The 18,278-nt window shown below is 37.9% G+C and overlaps 2 protein-coding genes across 2 annotated transcripts; both read right to left on the reverse strand.

Annotated features, from left to right (window-relative positions):
• Positions 1–5,483: 5,483 nt before the first annotated feature.
• On the reverse strand, positions 5,484–6,434 carry LOC103256836 (olfactory receptor 51I2-like). The gene has a single exon (XM_008054596.1). The coding sequence runs from the start codon at positions 6,432–6,434 to the stop codon at positions 5,484–5,486; it is 951 nt and encodes a 316-aa protein (XP_008052787.1).
• An 8,521-nt stretch (positions 6,435–14,955) lies between these two features.
• LOC103256837 (olfactory receptor 51I1) lies at positions 14,956–15,944 on the reverse strand. Its single transcript, XM_008054597.1, has one exon. It carries the CDS (start codon positions 15,904–15,906, stop codon positions 14,962–14,964), a length of 945 nt encoding a protein of 314 aa, XP_008052788.1. The 5' UTR covers positions 15,907–15,944; the 3' UTR covers positions 14,956–14,961.
• Positions 15,945–18,278: the final 2,334 nt, after the last annotated feature.

Genomic DNA, 18,278 nt, shown 5'->3' on the forward strand with positions numbered 1-18,278 from the left:
CTATTTAACAGGAAATAGGATTGGATATTAAATGTTAGGGGTATTAAATTGATTGCATTAATTCAAGTAGTAGACTAGGCAGCTACTATAGAAACTAAACACCTAAGAACCTTTTTACAAATAATGAGCATTAAAAAAAAGATTTAAGAGAACTCAAAGTGACCAAGGTGTTCTTCAGTAAGCTAATGGAAATGGATAAGCTAATTGCAATACATCCTTACAAGGAGACACTATTCAACAATTTAAAAGGAATAAACTACCAAGTTACTCAAAGATGTGGATGTGTATTTATAAGTGAAAGAAGCCTGTCTTAAAAGACTAACAAAATACATGATTTTATTTATATAGAATTCTGGAAAAGACATAAATAGCAAGAGAATACACCAATTAATGGGAGCCATGGTTTTGGGAGAAGTGAAGTACTGAATAAAGGAAGCACAGATTTATTTCTAAGGATGATGGAATAATTCTGTAATACTATTATGATGCACACATAGCACTATGCATTTATCAAAATCCATAGAACTTTACAACATAACAGAGTGAACTTTAATGTATACAAAGTTTTTAAAAAATCATTTAGGACATGATGAGATGACAAGATGGAATGCAGAATGTGACCCCCCAAAAAGTAACTCCATTATAATTCTATAAAACAACCACACTGAAATAAGTGGGAAAGAAAGTTACTAACCTAAGTAACATTGGAAATGGATGAAATCTGTAAGACTAAAAGCAAAAGGAAGTATAATACACAGTGGTCTCTAGTTGAAGAAGCAGAATCTCATGGGTATGGATTAACACTTCTGCAGCTGCTATTCATGTGTTGGGGTACAGAGGACAAGATCCCAAAACAGGATGCTTTGACATGCTGAGTGCTTTAAATAAAAAATTTTTAAAAAAATGAAAGTCTTCATAAATAGGCCTCAGAACCAAGGTCTCTCCCTGACCTTCTTCCATTTCCCCCCCCCCATATCATCTCCTTTCTTTCCTGAAGTACTAAGAGGGGTTTATTAGAAGTTCCTTTATCTGATGAAGGGAAATGTTGTGCATATGACTAGTTGAATCCTAAGTAACAGGTGATAAATGAATTTGCCAAAACAGTTGCGAATTAAGAAAGGCAGATTTATTAAAGCCAAGATACATTGCAAGAGAACAACAGGCAGTACAATAGAAGAGACCCTGACTACAAAGAGGAAAGGGTTAGAGGAAAGTTTTAAAGGGCTGTTCTGGGGAGTTTTCATGTGGCATCGAGGGGTCTGGAGAGGGAGGTTAGTTATGTGTTGTGTGGGTTGTACATGCTGTGGGGATCTACAAGATGGCTGATTGACTGTGGTGTTCTTTTTCTTAAGATTGGGTTAATTTACAGCAATAGTTAACTGCTTTTCCATTTACAGTTATCAACTAAAGGTTAGTTTACAATGATTTACAGTGCTCAGCAAGCATTTATGGCTCTCACTGTGGTCGGTAAGTTCTTTGCAACACCTGTCAGTCGTACCCGAGACCTTTTTCCTCAGTATAATTCACTCAATTGTTGTTGGCATATTTGGACCTCATAGTTCTCCATAGGGAGTGCCTCCAGAAAAAAAAAAGGAAATTGTCTTAAAACTTTTTTTCTAGAAACTTCATCAAATAACCAAGAAAGATTAACTATAGAAGAAAAGAGATTAAAGTCAGTCATCACCAAACCCAAATAGACTTTTTATCTTTTCTTCTGAGGGCAGATTTGAGAGATTACCTGGGAAGCTTTATCTGCATAATAAGACAACCTTTGTTCACAATAAACTTTTATTCCTCAGCTTCCCACTTCTGCCCCAGAATTTAGATAAACTTTGTCCCAGGCCATTGTTCTTCAGATTTCTTTCTTTCCCCTGAAAATCATTTACTATACTTCATAATCACCTACATTTCACCCATTTTCTTCCCTTCTGTCAAGAGAGTATATAAGCCTCAACCATACAGGCTTTCTTTCAGATTCATATTTTATCTGGCCCCCATGTTTATGAGCATTAATAAATTTGTATACCTTTACTCATATTAATCTATTGTCAGTCATTTCAGCAAACCTTCAAAGAGGGTGAAAGTGAGGCTTTCCTTCTATACCTATACATACATGCTGGAATTGAATAATTAAGTAAGTGGACTGAAGATGCTGGGAGCCGGTTTCTCACTGTTAGAGTGGAAGGTTACAGACACAGAGTTGAAAAGTATGGAATGATTCATGGATTAGAGTTGGAGACATCAGCATGAAGTCATTTCAATATGATATAAAGATAGACAAATATGAATATTTGTGTTATTTGTGTATGCACAGGTTGCTGTGCAGATATATATATTTTTTGCTCTGAAAATTGAGTGCCTAGAAGCAATGACAACATAGTAGCAACAAGTACATTAATTCATGTAAACCTAAATATTTTAAAAATTAACTTACCTGACAAAATCAGTACAGAAAATATTGAGGTTCAAAATTACTAAAATTTCAATGAGAAAATAAACCTGAGACTCCCATTAATTAAAATGTTGTTCAGGTATTATATTTAATACTGAACTAATATCAAGGAAAAAACACAAGCAATTTCAAACATTTTCAAATATTAAATTTAAATGTATATGTACTTTTTGCCACAAAAAATAATGATAATACGATCATTAAAATAGTTTCAAATATAAATATGCATAACATGATCAAAACTTGATAGAGGTTAAATAAAATTTTAAGCTAGAGGAAAAAAAGTACTGATGTAAAATATCTGACTGTCAAAGAACACATTCATGTGTTTTACAATTTTTGATGTCAAGTACAAAAACATACATTTAAATTCCATTGGATATTTAAAGAGGTGATATAACAATTTACTTTAAACTGACTATATTTATGACACTGTATATCCTAAAAATGCTTGCTCAAGAATTATGTTAATTAATTAATTAATTTATTTTTTCATTGGAGTCTCACTGTGTCGCCCAGGCTGGAGTGCAATGGCATGCTCACAGCCACCGCAGCTTCGACTTGATAGGTTCAATTAATCCTTCCGTCTCAGTTTTCCAAGGAGCTGGAACCACAGGTGGACACCACCACGCCCAGCTAATTTTTGGATTTATTGGAGGAGATCAAATTCCACTGGGAAGAACCTCAGTCTGGTCTTGAACCTGTGGGCTCAGGCAATCCTCTCGCCTCAGCCTCTTAAAGTGAGGGGATTACAGGCATGAGTCACCACGCTCAACTTTTATGTAAATTTATAACAAAAATTCTAGATATCAACATGGAAATTCTTGAGTACAAGAGTACCAATAATTGCAAACCACTGCAATCAAGCAAATATCACAATAAAGCAAGTCACACTTTTTTTTTGGTTTTCTAATGCATATAAAAGTTATGTGTATATTATACTGTAGTCTATTAAGTGTTCAATAGCATGATGTCTAAGAAAAGTACTTGCTGTGGAGGAACAGGAGGCCTGATTAGGCCTGCATAAATTGGGTGAATTGGGTAAACTATTTTGAGGAAGGAAATCTCAGAATGAGATTACAAGAACTGTAAAAGCTAAATAGCCAGCTGAAAAGTATTTGCTGCTAGTTCCATGACAAAGAGCAGTCAACTGTTGCTGTTAAAACCACATGATGGACCAGCACATTGTGAACCTCCAGCTGGAACAAAAGAGGCTTATCATCAAGGTCAAACATCAACCTATTAGAACTACCTTATTTGCATGGTAAGAACTCAAATGCATTATGGGAATCCTAAAGCTCACCTTAACCTAAGAGGAGGTCAAATTTCACTGAGAAGAACCTCAGGTCACTGCCTTTTTGCAAGTAGGTAGTAAATGCTTTTGCTGTTGTTCTGCCTTTTGTGCCCTTCACAACATATCTTCCCTTTAATAAGTTGGCCTTTCCTAATTCACAGCTATTTGGTGAATACTTTCACACACCCCCTCCCCACAACTCTGGACATAGCTTACCCAGCTTGCCATGGCACATACTTTAATTAAAAAAGACTTTATTGTTAAAAAAAAAAAGCTCATAAGCTAGGCACACGATGTTGGAAAAAACGGTGCTGATAGACGTGTTCAAGGAGGGCTTTTACAAATCTTCAATTTTAAAACATATATCTGCAGAACACAATAAAGCAAAATGCAATAAAGTGAGCTATACTTATGTATAAGTTTTTTACTTCTGTATTTTAGAGAGTAAATTGACAGAAATCTGATGGCTACTCTTCTAAACAGACTCGTACTTCAAAGATTGTATTGCCTACAAGTATGCCTGGAGAGCTGAATGACTCAGGGAGAATATTTCATGTGAGGGTAACATTTTTACCGTAATTAGAAACCCTGAAGTGAGTGAGGCTGAAAACCTGACTCTAGGTACTAACCAACCATCACCGTCCTCTCAATCAATTCACTCTACACAAGATCTGTGTTGTTTAGGAGGTGAACAGATGTTCATTCCCATTTGACCTAGGTTTCCAAGAAGCTTAGGAAATCATAGGCAGAAGCCAACAAGACCATGCTTATGGGCTTTGGAGGGAATAAAGTGGGGAATGGATAAGAATATAGGCACCACACACATGTGAGACAACTGAAAGTTGAAGGGAGGAAATGAAAAAGCAGTATATTCAGGCACAGTGATACCAGGCCTATTTGTCAATAGATGTTTATCTACAGATAGAGCCCAGGATTGTACTACAGTAGAATTTGTTGCCTTTTCTGGGATCCTTTGGATTTTTAGCCCAGGCATTACAAGGTTGTCCATATTTTACTTTATGCCTCAGTTGAGGTCATTTATCCAGCTCTTTATCCTGAGAGTATCATGGTACATGCATTCTCGGTGTAGAGATCACTGGATGGTGGGTTTTGGGGAGAGTGTGTTTCCTTGCATAACAAAAGGTTGCTTCATACATAGGTTTATCATATAATTTATTGTTTAAACAAGGGTATTTTTGAGAGTGAAAGAAAGTGCTGTTAATAATGATGCTGAGGAAAACAGGTGTAAATCATGAATATCTGAGGCAAACCAGAAAATGTGTTTACTTTACTCAAAGACATGTTCTTAAGATGATCATTTTTTATTGAGTGATGCTCTTAATCCCTACCTAACCCATAAAAATGGAACTTTGCTGTATTTCACTTCAAATACCATTAAATCTCAAGACTTTACTGTTTAATATTTTTCAGGCTTTTTTCTAGAAGTTTTAAAGGAATTAGGAAAAGGGAAATTCATTATTTCTGCCCCCAGATTATCATATCTGATTGGGGAAGAAAGGCATGAGCATGCACACACAAAGGGACACATATATATCAATCAAATGTGAGATAGAAAGGGTTTAGGAATAACTCTTGTGATTCAGATTCAAACCTGTGGCAACACAGAGTTTCTCATTCCCTTTTCTCCTCAAACGGCCTAGTGTAGAGTTTTGCTTGTATCAGAAACATGATCAGAGTTTACAGACTTAATGACAGTCTGTGACCTCTTGGGGTAATTCAGAGCAATTCCCTCCTGCAGGAGAACAAGGTAACAATTCCCTGTCGGACTGGCCGAGTCTTAACGCTATAGATGATGGGGTTAAGCACAGGCGGCACGAAGAGGTAGATGCTAGACATCACTGTGTGGACCATGGGGGAAGCATGCTTGGCAGCACGGTGCATCACAGATACACCAATCATAGGCACATAGTATATCAGCACTGCACAAATATGTGACGCACATGTATTGAGGACCTTCCACCGTCCCTCCCCAGAAGCAATGCCCAGCACTGTGTAAAGAATCAACACATAAGAGACCACAATGAGCAATGAGTCTAGCCCAAAAGTAGCTAGAACAATGGCCAAACCCAGGATGCTGTTGAGTTTAGTATCCCCACAAGGCAGCTGGATCAGATCTGAGTGGAGGCAGTAGGAGTGAGAGAGAATGTTAATGTGGCAATAGGGAAGTTGTCTCAAAAGGACTGGAAGTGGGGCCATGAGTGCCATACTCTTCAGTGTGATACCTAGACCCATGCAGATGATACGGGGCAGAGTCAGGATGGCTGTATAGCGCAGTGGGTTGTAGATGGCTACAAAGCGGTCATAACTCATGGCCAATAGGACTCCTGACTCCATGCAGGAGAAGGTGTGAATGAAGAACATCTGGGCCAGGCAGCCATCAAAGTCAACCCTGCGGGCATCAAACCAAAGAATGCCTAAAACAGTAGGCACTGTAGACACAGAAACACCCACCTCAGTTATGGCTAACATGGAGAGGAAGAGGTACATGGGTTCATGTAGGGCAGGGTCTGCCTGCACTGCTGCCATGATTAGGCTGTTGCCCACAATGGCCACGATGTACATGGTGAAGAAAAGAATGGAGATCCAGCCATGTTGGGCCTCCAATCCAGGGATGCCAGTCAGAAACACGGATAAGGAGTTGAGACTTTCATTGCTGTCTGCTCCCATGTCACCAATAGCACAGATAAGTTTTCACCTGCCATTTGGAAAAAAATGAAGTTAGCTCCCTCTGTTGTGTTTTCTGTCTTAGCAGCCCATCTCAAAAACTGAAAAAAGGAGATGAGGGAGATGGCAGAAGTTGGAGTCATCTACATCATTCTGAATACAAATGTAACAGATATTTTCTTCTTTTTTCCTGTTTCATTAAGCTCCATAATTGAAAAATGTTACATACAAAGAGGATATTTCAGACTACTCATTTAAAAAAAAATGTATTTGCAATGTTCAAATACTTTTTACCGATATATAATTTTGCACATATTTATGAGGTATATATGATATTATTTTGTGTGAATAGAATGTGTAATGATCAAGTCAAGGTATTTAAGACATCCATCATTTGAGAATTTATCATTTGCATGTGTTGGGAACATTTTAAGTCCTCTCTTCTGCTATTTTAAAATATACAGTTCATTGTTGCTAACTATAGTCACCCTATCGCTATCGAACATTAGAGCTAATTTTTCTTTCAAAGTATATGTTTGTACCCATTATTCAATCTCTCCCACCTTTCCACACATACCTCCTGCCCAGCATCTGATGGCCATCATTCTATACCTCTATGAGATTATCTTTTATCTTTTTCAGTTCTTACATATGAGTAAGAATATGCAATCTTGTGAGAAACACAATAGCTTAAAATTAAGAGTAGAAACTTTGTAATAAATCAGACCTGGGTCAAATTTCATATTCAGCCAGTTGTTATATGTGTGATATGGGCAACTTATTTATACTCTGGTCCAAAGTTTTGTTTTGTTTGTTTTAGTTTTTTAACTTGCACAATAAATATAATAACACTATTCTGTTTGTGTATAAGAAAAAGAAATGAGAAAATTAATATTGTATGTTCAGTTTTTTAGAGTTCTGTGAACTGTTTCTTGAAGACTTTAGTTTGAACTCCAAAAGAGTTTAACCTTGAACAAGTAACTTAACCTTTCTAAGCCTCAGTGTCTCTTGCCTGTAAAGTGGGAATAAAAACACTCCTGTCTTGTAGGATTTTTGTAAGAATAAAAATGGTATTGCATGCTATACTGAATAAATATAAACTATTTTTTTCTTGGAGACACACTAAGATGCAAAGAGGAAGAACAACTTTGACTAACAGCTTTAGAGACAATTTATGCAAAGTCTAAATTCTAATTTAGTTCCACAAGCTTCTCTTACAGTAATGTTTTCAATTTCACTATGGAGATGAGAGTAAATACCAGTATGATCTAAGTTGGAGTCATCAGAAGGAATTGAGTTTTAGTTTTGGCAGTGTGGTAAAGTGTTATCTCATTGTATCCCCACTTCATCCCTGGTGGGGAAAATGTTTTGAAACAAAGTACTACTGTGGTTTTAAAAAGCTGAAAAGGGAGATATAGAAATACCGGTGATGAGGGATATGAACATTCCAAGAAAAAATTATGTTAATACATAAGTTATCTCTGAGTTAGTAACAGAGTTCAGAAAAGCTATCAAAAATTTAGCTGCTTCAAAAATAGCTGGGCATGATGGCTCAAGCCTGTAATCTCAGCACTTCGGGAGGCAGAAGTGAGAGAATTGCCAGAGCTCATGGGTCTGAGACCAGCCTAAGCAACATGGCAAGACCTCGTTGCTACAATAAATTTTAAAAAAATTTAGCTGGGCATGATAGCACATGCCTATAGTTGTAGCTGCTTGAAAGACTGAAGTGGAAGGATTTTGAGTCCAGCAGATTAAGGCTGTGGTGGCTATGAGCATGCCACTGCACTCCAGCCTGGGTGATAGAGTGAGACTCTGACTCGAAAAAAAGAAAAAAAAAGATACAAAAATAGCAGAATTAAGGAAGAATCTATGGAGAAATAAATGACACAGAGGGTTAAAAAAAAATTTGCCAGTGGCCAATAAATCAGAAGGAAATAGCTAAACTCCAGTTAGAAGGTGAAAATAATGACATGATGTAATGCAAGATAACATAATGGAACATAATTATGTAATGTCACATAGTAAATTCAGTTCAGACAATTAACTTTTTAAAAGAAACTATTATAGTGAATTAGGGAGGTACTGTTACAACTGGTGTAAAAGCCAAATTACCTCCAAACATCAGTTCACTCAACATATTGTATGCATGAATCACTGATTCTGCAAAAATTCTTTATTCTGTGATTACCACTGCTGACGTGAAATGGTCATACATCGGAAGAGTTTAATACGAATGCTCTGCTGAAATGGATGAACAGTTAGGGAAATGTACAGCCAAGGGAATTCAAAGACCTATGACCATGGAGACAAGTACAGTGTAATCATGAGAATGATTCCAGAGCCTGCATTCTCTTACTTTCGCGACTCTTCATGCTGAAACTCCCTGCATTCTACCTCTGTGCTTCCCTCAAAATAAACAACTTTCCTGACACATGAAATATGCTTCTTTGTGCCTCTTACCCATATATTTCTCTTGGGTCTACCTTAGATAAGTGATTTTCAATTTTTACTGGACATTGCAGTCACCTTGAGGAACTTAAAAATCCCAGTGCTCAGATCACACCCCATACCAATTAAATTAAAATGTTTTAGATGTAATATCCAGTTATCAATGTGTTTTAAAACTCCTGAGTTGAGCCTGATGTTGAGAAGCACTCTAGACCCATTTTTTAACACACTTGTCCCTTTATAGTGATAAGTGATAGTCTTTTAGACTAAAATAAAACTTGCAAACGCTTCGCAAGTCTTTTTCCTCTTTGTTTTTCAGCCAACTTTCCACTTTTACCTGCAAATTAAGCATTTCTTTGTGTCCCATTATCTGCTAGACTCTTCAGCATCTTGAAGCTCTAAATAGACGGATTTGCTCATATTACTCCGGGGAGGTGCACACTGATGTAGCCTAGGTTTGGAGCCAGTGTTACATATCACCTCTCTGGAGGTGCACCTTAGAGGGCTTAATAGAAATATTTTGAGTATTCACTTAATCATTTATTTTGAAAATCTTGACCCACCACACCTGGGGATGCTTGCCACTGGAAAACCTCATCTTTGGCTAGAGGTATAAATGAAGTCTTTGAAGCATCAGCCATGGTCCCTGTGAGGAGGAACATGCAGGATAGGAAAGGGGAAAGGCAATGCCAAGAAGACCATAGTTTCAAGTAATTCACTCAATCTTTGAGTGGTACAAATGATAACCAGAAGGGCATCTGGCTCAGTATCAACCTGCCTCATTTGAGTCTCATACCAACCATATCAAGTGACTTGCCTGACACCAGAAAGTGACTGATCTAAAACTAGAATCCAGTTATGTTTACTGTAAGTCTCATGGTCTTCCCTATGAAACCCAGAAGCTAGCCTTCTGAAGCTAAAGCCACCTAAGTGAGAAAAATGAGAAGATGCTAAGGAGATTAGTAATTTTTATTTTCCCAAACAGAGAAAAAGATTGAATAACAGAGAGATTTTTTTAGCCTTCTATGCAAACTGGGGGTCAGGGGGTAGAGAACAGTAGTTAAGTGACCTTTATAATGACTCCTTTTCAAAAGTCCATAGATTCAGTGATCAACTTGGCAGTCTCTTTAGAACCCGAAACCGGTGTCCAATTTTGAACTCACTGAGAGAATCTCCTCCATGACATATTTATCAAATTGTTGCCCACGTTCAGCTTCAGTGTTCCCAATGATGGGGAGTTCATTGCATCCTGAAACCACTATTCTGGTCAGATTTCGCAGACTTATAATGTGCTTCCTCACGTAGGGTTTCAACCTACTTTTTCCACAGATAGATAATGTTGCAGATACAAAAAATAATCTTATTTAGGTACAACCTGAATATTATTTATTTAGGTATAACCTGAATACTATTATTCTCTTGTGGAACACTTATGTTCCTTTATAAGCATGTACGCACTTGTGTAATTATTTGTTTAATGTCTGTATCCCCTACTTGATTGTAAGTCTCATCAATGATAGGGTGATGCTGACTACCTTTTGTTTGTTTGTTTTGCTACTAAATATCCAAAGCTAGCACAAAGTCAAATACATAACAGATGTTTAATAAATATCTTAACAAGATGAACAAAAAACAATAAATAAATAGTACCTGAAATTTCAATTATGGTATCTCATAATTTCCTTTCTTCATGTTACTGTCATAAATTCCTTTAGCTATTTCCCAAAGTGTTTAACTTTTAATTTCCACACCACACAAGTCCTCCTGTCAGTGACTGATGGATAGTTAAGTTTAATATAAGCCAATAGTAAAATATGTAGCGTGCAAAAAATTACAACTTTTCCTAATGCTATTTAAACAGATATGATAACTTTCTCATCTGTGAATTTGCAATATTTTGTAAAGACTTTTACTATTTTACTAAAATTACATTTATACATCTGTCCCTCCATCAGACTTTGAGATCTTTTCGGATCAGACTTGCACCTGGTTCATTCTTGTCTCCCCAATGCATCATGTGCTTCTGACACGCAGACATGCTCAAAAAAATCATTAATGAGTACAAGATGAACATACTGTTCAGATTATACCTGGTGCACATTCTGTTCTGAGTTCCATATTCTGAATAGGAGTCAAACTAATTACAACACACATAAAATGTAAAGGTAATTAAGTCATATTAAGAACATTGAAAAATGAGTGATGCTTCATTTTGACTAGAGACTGCAGGAGAGATGGTGGGAATGGGTATGAGAGGTGGAGAGTGATAGGTGCTGGTCATAGGGAAACAATCTGAGTTCATGTAAAAAAATATTTTTCTAAAATCCAAAGCTGCACAATAAAATAATAAGCTTCTGGGCAGTGGAGATGATCAAGCAAAGACTGGATAACTCTTAAAGGAAATGCTAAAAAGAGAATGCCAGAACCTGCTGAATTGGAATTAAAGGCCCTTTCAAATCTCCTGCTGCCCTTAGGCCTGAGGTTCCAGACTGGCGAGGTCTCTGGTCTTCTGCTACAGACTAGCATGACTGTGGATTTGTGTGAGACAGAACAGAAGCAAGTTCTCATCCTTGGTTGTGTGATAATCCATATGTCTTTCACTGCTAGAACAGTCTCTGGCAGACCTATCTGAAAGTGGCAAGGAGACTACAGGGGTATTTGAATGAATAGTGCTCTTTCTATAGAAAACTTACATGAAAAAGAGATTTGGGATTTTTAAATTGTGGCCAACTATGCAAACACACACAGACATTAACAGAGACTCACTCAAAGATACAGAGACATGACAAGATAATCTGAAAGATCTACACAGAAACACAGAAGGGCAGATAGAAACATACTCCTGTTCACATACGTATAAGACATAGACAGATTCAAACTCACCTGACAGAGTTTTGTGAAACAAAGTTAAGATTGGCAGACAGAGGATCAGAGCTCACAAAGCCTCCAGAATGAGCCTCAGGCAGGCACTAGCCAAGAGAAGAGGCAGATTTTGTGTCTCTAGGTGACAGTTCCCAGAGGCCAGGGCCTCTGGAGTCTTGCTTTGCCTTAGTGCGATGTTGTGTTGGTGATGGAGAAAGAAGAGGGGTTAGATTTCACCAGGAATAGAAAGATAAGAAAAGAAAGAAAGACAGAAACAGACAAAAAAACAAAAAACAAAAAACCTTTCCTTAGAGATACCTCCCTCACACCATAGAGAAAACAAAATTTCTCCAAACTCCATAGTAACACTTTCCAACAGCTATCTTGTCTCAAAACTGGAACTGTATACCCAGAACCCAGAGTCTAGACATCTGAGTTACATTTTTTAAAAAAAGATACTCGAGTTCTGATCTTAAAACCCATAACTCAGGAAAGGCCTAAAGCTTAGATTCCAGTAAGCAAATTCCAAAGCTCAGATACCAGACATGGGAGCCCAATGACAACCACAGGATTTAAGCAATGAAGGATATGACTTTGGCTGCCTCTATCCACTTTTGCCTTCTGTTTTCTACTCAATTTCTATTCCTATTACCATCTCCTTAACCCTCTGCCAAGTTCCACAATTTGGGGTCTCCTCCAGAAGAAATATTCTAGGATATTGCAGGCACATAGGATTCAAATCAAACAGATCTAAGTTTAAGTCTTGGCCTTGCCATCTACTAGGTTCGTAATTTTAGAAGATTAATTTATTTCAACCTATAGCTTGGTTTGTAAAAAAGGATAATACCTCTCTACAGAAGATTGAGACAAGGGAGAAGAAAGTAATAGGTATGTTTTTTAATTGAATGCATCAAACATGATAATTATCTTTATTATAAAATTCCCCAAATTAATTATTTTTCCAACACCTTGACTTTCCATTCAATATTTCATTTGACTTCTTCTTCATTTCAATTTCAGGGTGAGAGTATATTGAAAGAAGAAATGGCAGGAGGGTTCTCTTCCTTTTCCATCAAGGGAAGGGAGGGGGTGCAGGGAGGCAAATAGAAGATGGGCATGGATAAAATGCTTTCTTTCTTGTGTGGTACTCTGAAGTGTCAGAAGATAGTCTGAGAAGAACACTTTCCGTTTTCTATTATTTTTATAAAATTGGTTGGATCCAAAATAATGGATTGGGAACCAGAAGATGAAATTCAGAAGAAAGCAAACCAAGCCTTGTGAATAAGGTTACAGAATCATAAACATAGAAGGAAACTTAAATGTTGCCTCAGATGGGGCATACGTCTCTGGTAAGGAGGGGCAGGGCTTTGAGAAGTCATGGAGTAAAGTGATTCTTACTATGTCACTAAACACAGCATGAAAAGGAACAGACATCAGTTTGAGTTCCATTTATTCATTTATTTAATTAGTCACTTGGTTGTTCATATAATTTACATGTACGAGTGTGCTAGATTCTGTTCTGGTTGAAAACTTTTAGCTTTGACTGCCATTATTTCTCTCTCTCTCTCTCTCTCTCTCTCTCTCTCTCTCTCTCTCGACCCTTTAAAAGATCTTTTTCAAGACTCAATTTCTGCCTCCATGAAGTGAAGGTTAGGTCAAGAAAAACCCTAAATACTCATTTAATCTGACAGTAATAACATAAAACATAACATCTATGCAAAACTCAACACAAAGGATTTATTTGCTAAAAGACTTCTGTAGGGAAATTATGAGGGACTCTTCCCCCAGAAAGCTTAAATATAGATAAAAATACGTCTGTGGAGTGTAAATAAACTTTCCACAATAAAGCAAAGCAAGGACATGCATAATCTGCAAGTGAATGTTTGGTAGATGCAAATAAAACCATATTAAATATTTCCCATCTATAGAAGGAAGACGTTAATAGACTTTGCAGGAAAAAAATTCTCAGGAGAGATCCTAATCAAGGAACTTGCATACACTGAAGGCCCATTGACAAAGAACTCTTGCTTAACTCCACATATTATTGCAACAACTATAGGTTTTGTTTTTTTGTTTTCTCTCTCTAGGTTCTAGTCTCCTAGATGGAAGTCCTAAAATTGGAGTTTGCCTGAAATTTAATATCAGGCAGGTTGAGATGGCAGGGGCTAAGACTTGGGGAAAGGAAGAAAATCACATCATGGGGCACCTCTGAAGCTATTTATATGTTCCACATTTACCACTTCATGAAGATAATAAGGCTGTAAGTCTGCATTTCCCTTCATCAATAGGATAATATGCTTAGTTGCGATGTACTCAGTTTTCCCCAACTTTAAAATTGTCCACATTGACTTAGGCAATGTCTCAAGATGCTTTTTCCCAATCATCTTTGTAGGAAACCTCTGCTTTGTCTAAACACATCTATTTTCAGTTTTCCCAAATATTTTAGACCAATATTCTAGGTTAGAGGTCCTGAACCTTTAACAGATATGAAAGAGCTTGAAGAATTTATTAAAACACAAATTGCTGGATCCTATCCCTTAGAATTTCTGGTTCAAGAGGTATGAAGAAAGTCTTCAGAATTTGCATTGTTTCATTGGACCATACTTAGGATAGTAAGGTTCTAAACTTTTCCTATGAATGTTTCTTCTCAGGTGGTTATGTCTGCTGAGAGCAGTACTCTCCCTTTTCCCTGCTATCCTTTTAAAAAATTCTAACCTCTTCTATCCTTCACAAGCCATTTCACCAATACCCAACATAGCCTATCCTTATTTCCTCACACCAAATAGATCCTCTCTCTTGCATGAAACACTAAGCCTCCATAGAATTTTTTCTGTCTGTAATGTTTATCATCTCCTTTACTATGAGTAGTAGCAGAATTATTTGTGTTCAAGATTATTTTTCCTGTAAGACTTCAGTTATTCATATATATGTCAGACAAGCATTTTTTGGGGCACCTGTTTCTCTTTTTTATATGTTCCCTTAACACGTCTACCTGGTTACTTAATCATATATCATTCTCACCAGTATAATATGCTCAGTAACCAGCAGGAGAATTGTCACATAGTAGGTGATCAATACATACATACATCATTTTATTGAATCAGACATTGTTTTATTAGTGCCACATTCACACATATCAAGATCCTGCATCCTCATCCTAACGTATTCAAAAGTCCTAGTCCTTTTTCCAAATAAAATATCTCAGGATCTACAACCTTCCTCAGACCTGGGATTTATGGAAGACCTTGAAAATCCCTCTGCGTATCTCTTTGGTCTTCACACTGTAGATAATGGGGTTGAGCATGGGGGGTACAAATAGGTAGACATTGGACATCATGACATGAACAACAGGGGGTGCCTGTTTCCAGAAACGGTGGATCATGGAGACAGCAATTATGGGCATATAAAAGGCCAACACAGCACAGATGTGTGACATACAGGTATTGAGTGCCTTGAGACGTTGCTCCTGGGATGCGATGGCCAGCACAGTTCTCAGGATCAATGCATAGGAAAGCAGGATGAAAGTTGCGTCCACACCGTAGGTGAAAATGACTACAATGAGTCCATAGATATTGTTAACATGGATGTCTCCACATGCCACTTTCATGAGATCTGGATGGAGGCAGTAGGAGTGATGCAAAACATTGCCTTTGCAGAAGGGCAGTCGTTTCACCAAAAAGGGGAAAGGAAAGAGAGTGGTGAAACTCTTGGTAAAGATACCCAAGCCCATAGCCAAGATGCGATTGTTGGTGAGCACAGTGGCATAGTGTAGTGGGTCACAAATAGCCACAAAACGATCAAAGCTCATGGCCAGCAGTATGCCTGATTCCATAAAAGAGAAAATGTGGATGAAGAACATCTGAACTAGGCAGGCATCAAAGCCAACATAGCGGTAGTTGAAGCAGAAGGTAGCAAGCACAGTGGGGAGTGTAGAAAGGGACACACCCAGATCATTGAGAGAGAGCATAGAGAGGAAGTAGTACATGGGCTGGTGCAGAGCAGGCTCCCGAAACACCAGAGCGAGGATGCTGAGGTTGCCTATGATGGAGATCAGGTAGAGGTTGCAGAAAATCAGGGCAACCCAGGCTAGGCCTGTTTGCATCCCAGGAATGCCTGTCAGTTGGAGTGTTGCTGGTTGGAAGGGGGTGCCATTGAAGCCAGGCATGGCAGGCTAGTGAAAGAATACTGATGGACAAAGGATCCAAGGGGTCTGTGTTGGGGGAGTTCTCCACTTTCTTTCAGATATCCTGTCCGCTACAAAAGGTCAGAGATTGAAAATGTTTGCCAGTGTTCCTGTCTCTCCAGTTAGACTCTGAGCTTTCTGAGGAAGCAACTGTATTTTACTCATTTTTGTACCACTTGGGTCCTGCACACTGTATAGGCATAGTAGAAACTCTGTCGTCTGATGATCAAATGAGTGCCTATAACATGGTGGGAAACAGCAAAAACAAAGTCTCTAATCACCATTCCAGACTGCAGTATCCCTTCACTTCCTCATTTTACCGCAGAAGTCATATTCTGGGAATTCAGGAGGGAAATAGAATTTAAGATAAACCAGGAAGAGAAAACACTACCAAGCCCTTTGGGCACTCCGTCAGATAGCAGATAGGGAACACTATTGCTGTAAAATTACAGCTTTAATTACTTTTAGTCAGACTTCACCTCGGCTTTCCAATCCCAAAGGCTGCACCTGAGTTTGTCATTGCCAAAAATTCTTCCACCTCTGAAATCTTTCATTTCCATTTTTCCACATTTTGACATAGGCCTTCCAGGTTTTCCATCTCATAACCATGTATTTGCTCTCAAGTCTCCAAAATTCCTACATTTTCTTCTGGTCTATCTGTCTATTAACTCTTCCTTCATTTTTTTTCCTGAACTATTCCCCAGTAAGACTGATATCTTAATCTCCCCTTTGGCTTTATTTCATGGCAAATTTCACATGGCAAATTTCAACTTTTGGTAAGTTATGTAATCAAAACAGGTATGCAACTGGATAAAATCAAAGAAACAAACATGTTATTGAATTTATTTAAATGACAGAATTATCACTGCCTAAAGTTTAAACCTGTTGACACCTTTATCCATTCTTTTTTTGTGTGTGTGTGTTGAGAGTCTCACTATGTCGCCCAGACTAGAGTGCAGTGGCCGCTCCTGGCCACCTCAACCTCACCTGCTGGGCTCCGGCGATCCTTCCGCCTCAGCCTTCCGAGTAGCTGGAATTACAGGCATACGCTACCACGCCCAGCTGATTTTTTTATTTATTGAAGAGATGAGGTCTCGCTGCCAAGGTGGGTCTCGAACCCGTGGGCTCAGGCAATCCACTCACGTCAGCCTCCCAAAGGCATGGGATTACAGGCTGAGCCACAGAACCCGGCCTTTATCCATTCTTAATCCCTGTTTTCAAGAAAGCAGATTATTTTCCATCTCCAAGGACAGGTCTCCCACTTTCAAAATTCCATTTCTTCTCACCTCCTTCATAGACTTTTAAAAATTAATCCATTGTATCTTCAATTCTACTCTTTCTAACCCTTTCCCTTTAGCCAATTAACATACACAAGATCACCCCATCATATAAACATGATAACCTTCTTCTCTAGTTACTACTGTAAGACATTTTCCCAATTCTTATCAAATTTCTTGAAACCTTGTCTTTCCAGATGTCGAGAACTTGGAGATTTTAATTTATTTAGTTATGAGTCTACTTCTCCAACTTGGTTCTGAAATATTAAATGTACAAGAGTCAACCTATTGACTCTACCTTCTATCACTGCTTATTTCATTATAGTTTGGCTTCCACACACTCCCTATGGTCACCAAGTGACCTCTTTGTCTCTCTAAAACAAAAACAACAACAAAACTCTCTCCTAATTCACTTGGCCTCTCTGCCCAAATTAATTCTATAGGTAACTCACCATTTTAGAACTGCCTTCAAGAGATTTTCTAGAGAGCCGGGGGGAACAAAAGAACCCCTTCCTTCAAATGTGCCATTTCTCCACAATTTTATTACTATCTTGGCTGCTTCTTCTCTGCCTTCCCTACTGAATTTCTTTTGCTGACTTTGTTTTACAACAATATCAGTCAATTCCAGGCAAAATAAACAACATTCAGAAAGGTGAATACTGAAAAACCACATCATAAAAAAACCTCACCTTATTCTTTATTCAAATAGCTCTTCAACTGTATATTCATGGTATTTGGTATCTTAAAATAAAAGCTTCATGCTGGGATTTAGGCAAAATGGTTTTCTTTATTACTTTGTTCTTTCTAGAGTTCTCATTCTATGCCCAGCAGTACTGGTAAATACAGTGAAATTAGAAGGTAACAAGAGGCTGGATAATGCCTGCATATCAGTAATAATCCCAAAAGTATAGAGGAATGAGAACAAATTTATTTATTCCTTTGATTTCTCTCTTCCAACTGAGAAGTCAAAGCAACCATTTAATCAGCAAGAATCCTTGTGTCTTACTCTCCTCTCTAAACCTCTCCCTTCCTTTCAACCTAGCTCTAAAGTCAATGTCTCTAAGGGCCAGACTTGGT

The sequence above is a fragment of the Carlito syrichta genome, unplaced genomic scaffold (assembly GCF_000164805.1).
Source record: "Carlito syrichta isolate Samal-C Ts95f unplaced genomic scaffold, Tarsius_syrichta-2.0.1 Scaffold296829, whole genome shotgun sequence".
NCBI classification, from domain to species: Eukaryota; Metazoa; Chordata; class Mammalia; order Primates; family Tarsiidae; genus Carlito; species Carlito syrichta.

Coding starts and splice junctions, on each gene's coding strand:
- LOC103256836 (XM_008054596.1), bottom strand. CDS start 6,434: ATGGGAGCAGACAGCAATGAAAGTCTCAACTCCTTATCCGTGTTTCTG.
- LOC103256837 (XM_008054597.1), bottom strand. CDS start 15,906: ATGCCTGGCTTCAATGGCACCCCCTTCCAACCAGCAACACTCCAACTG.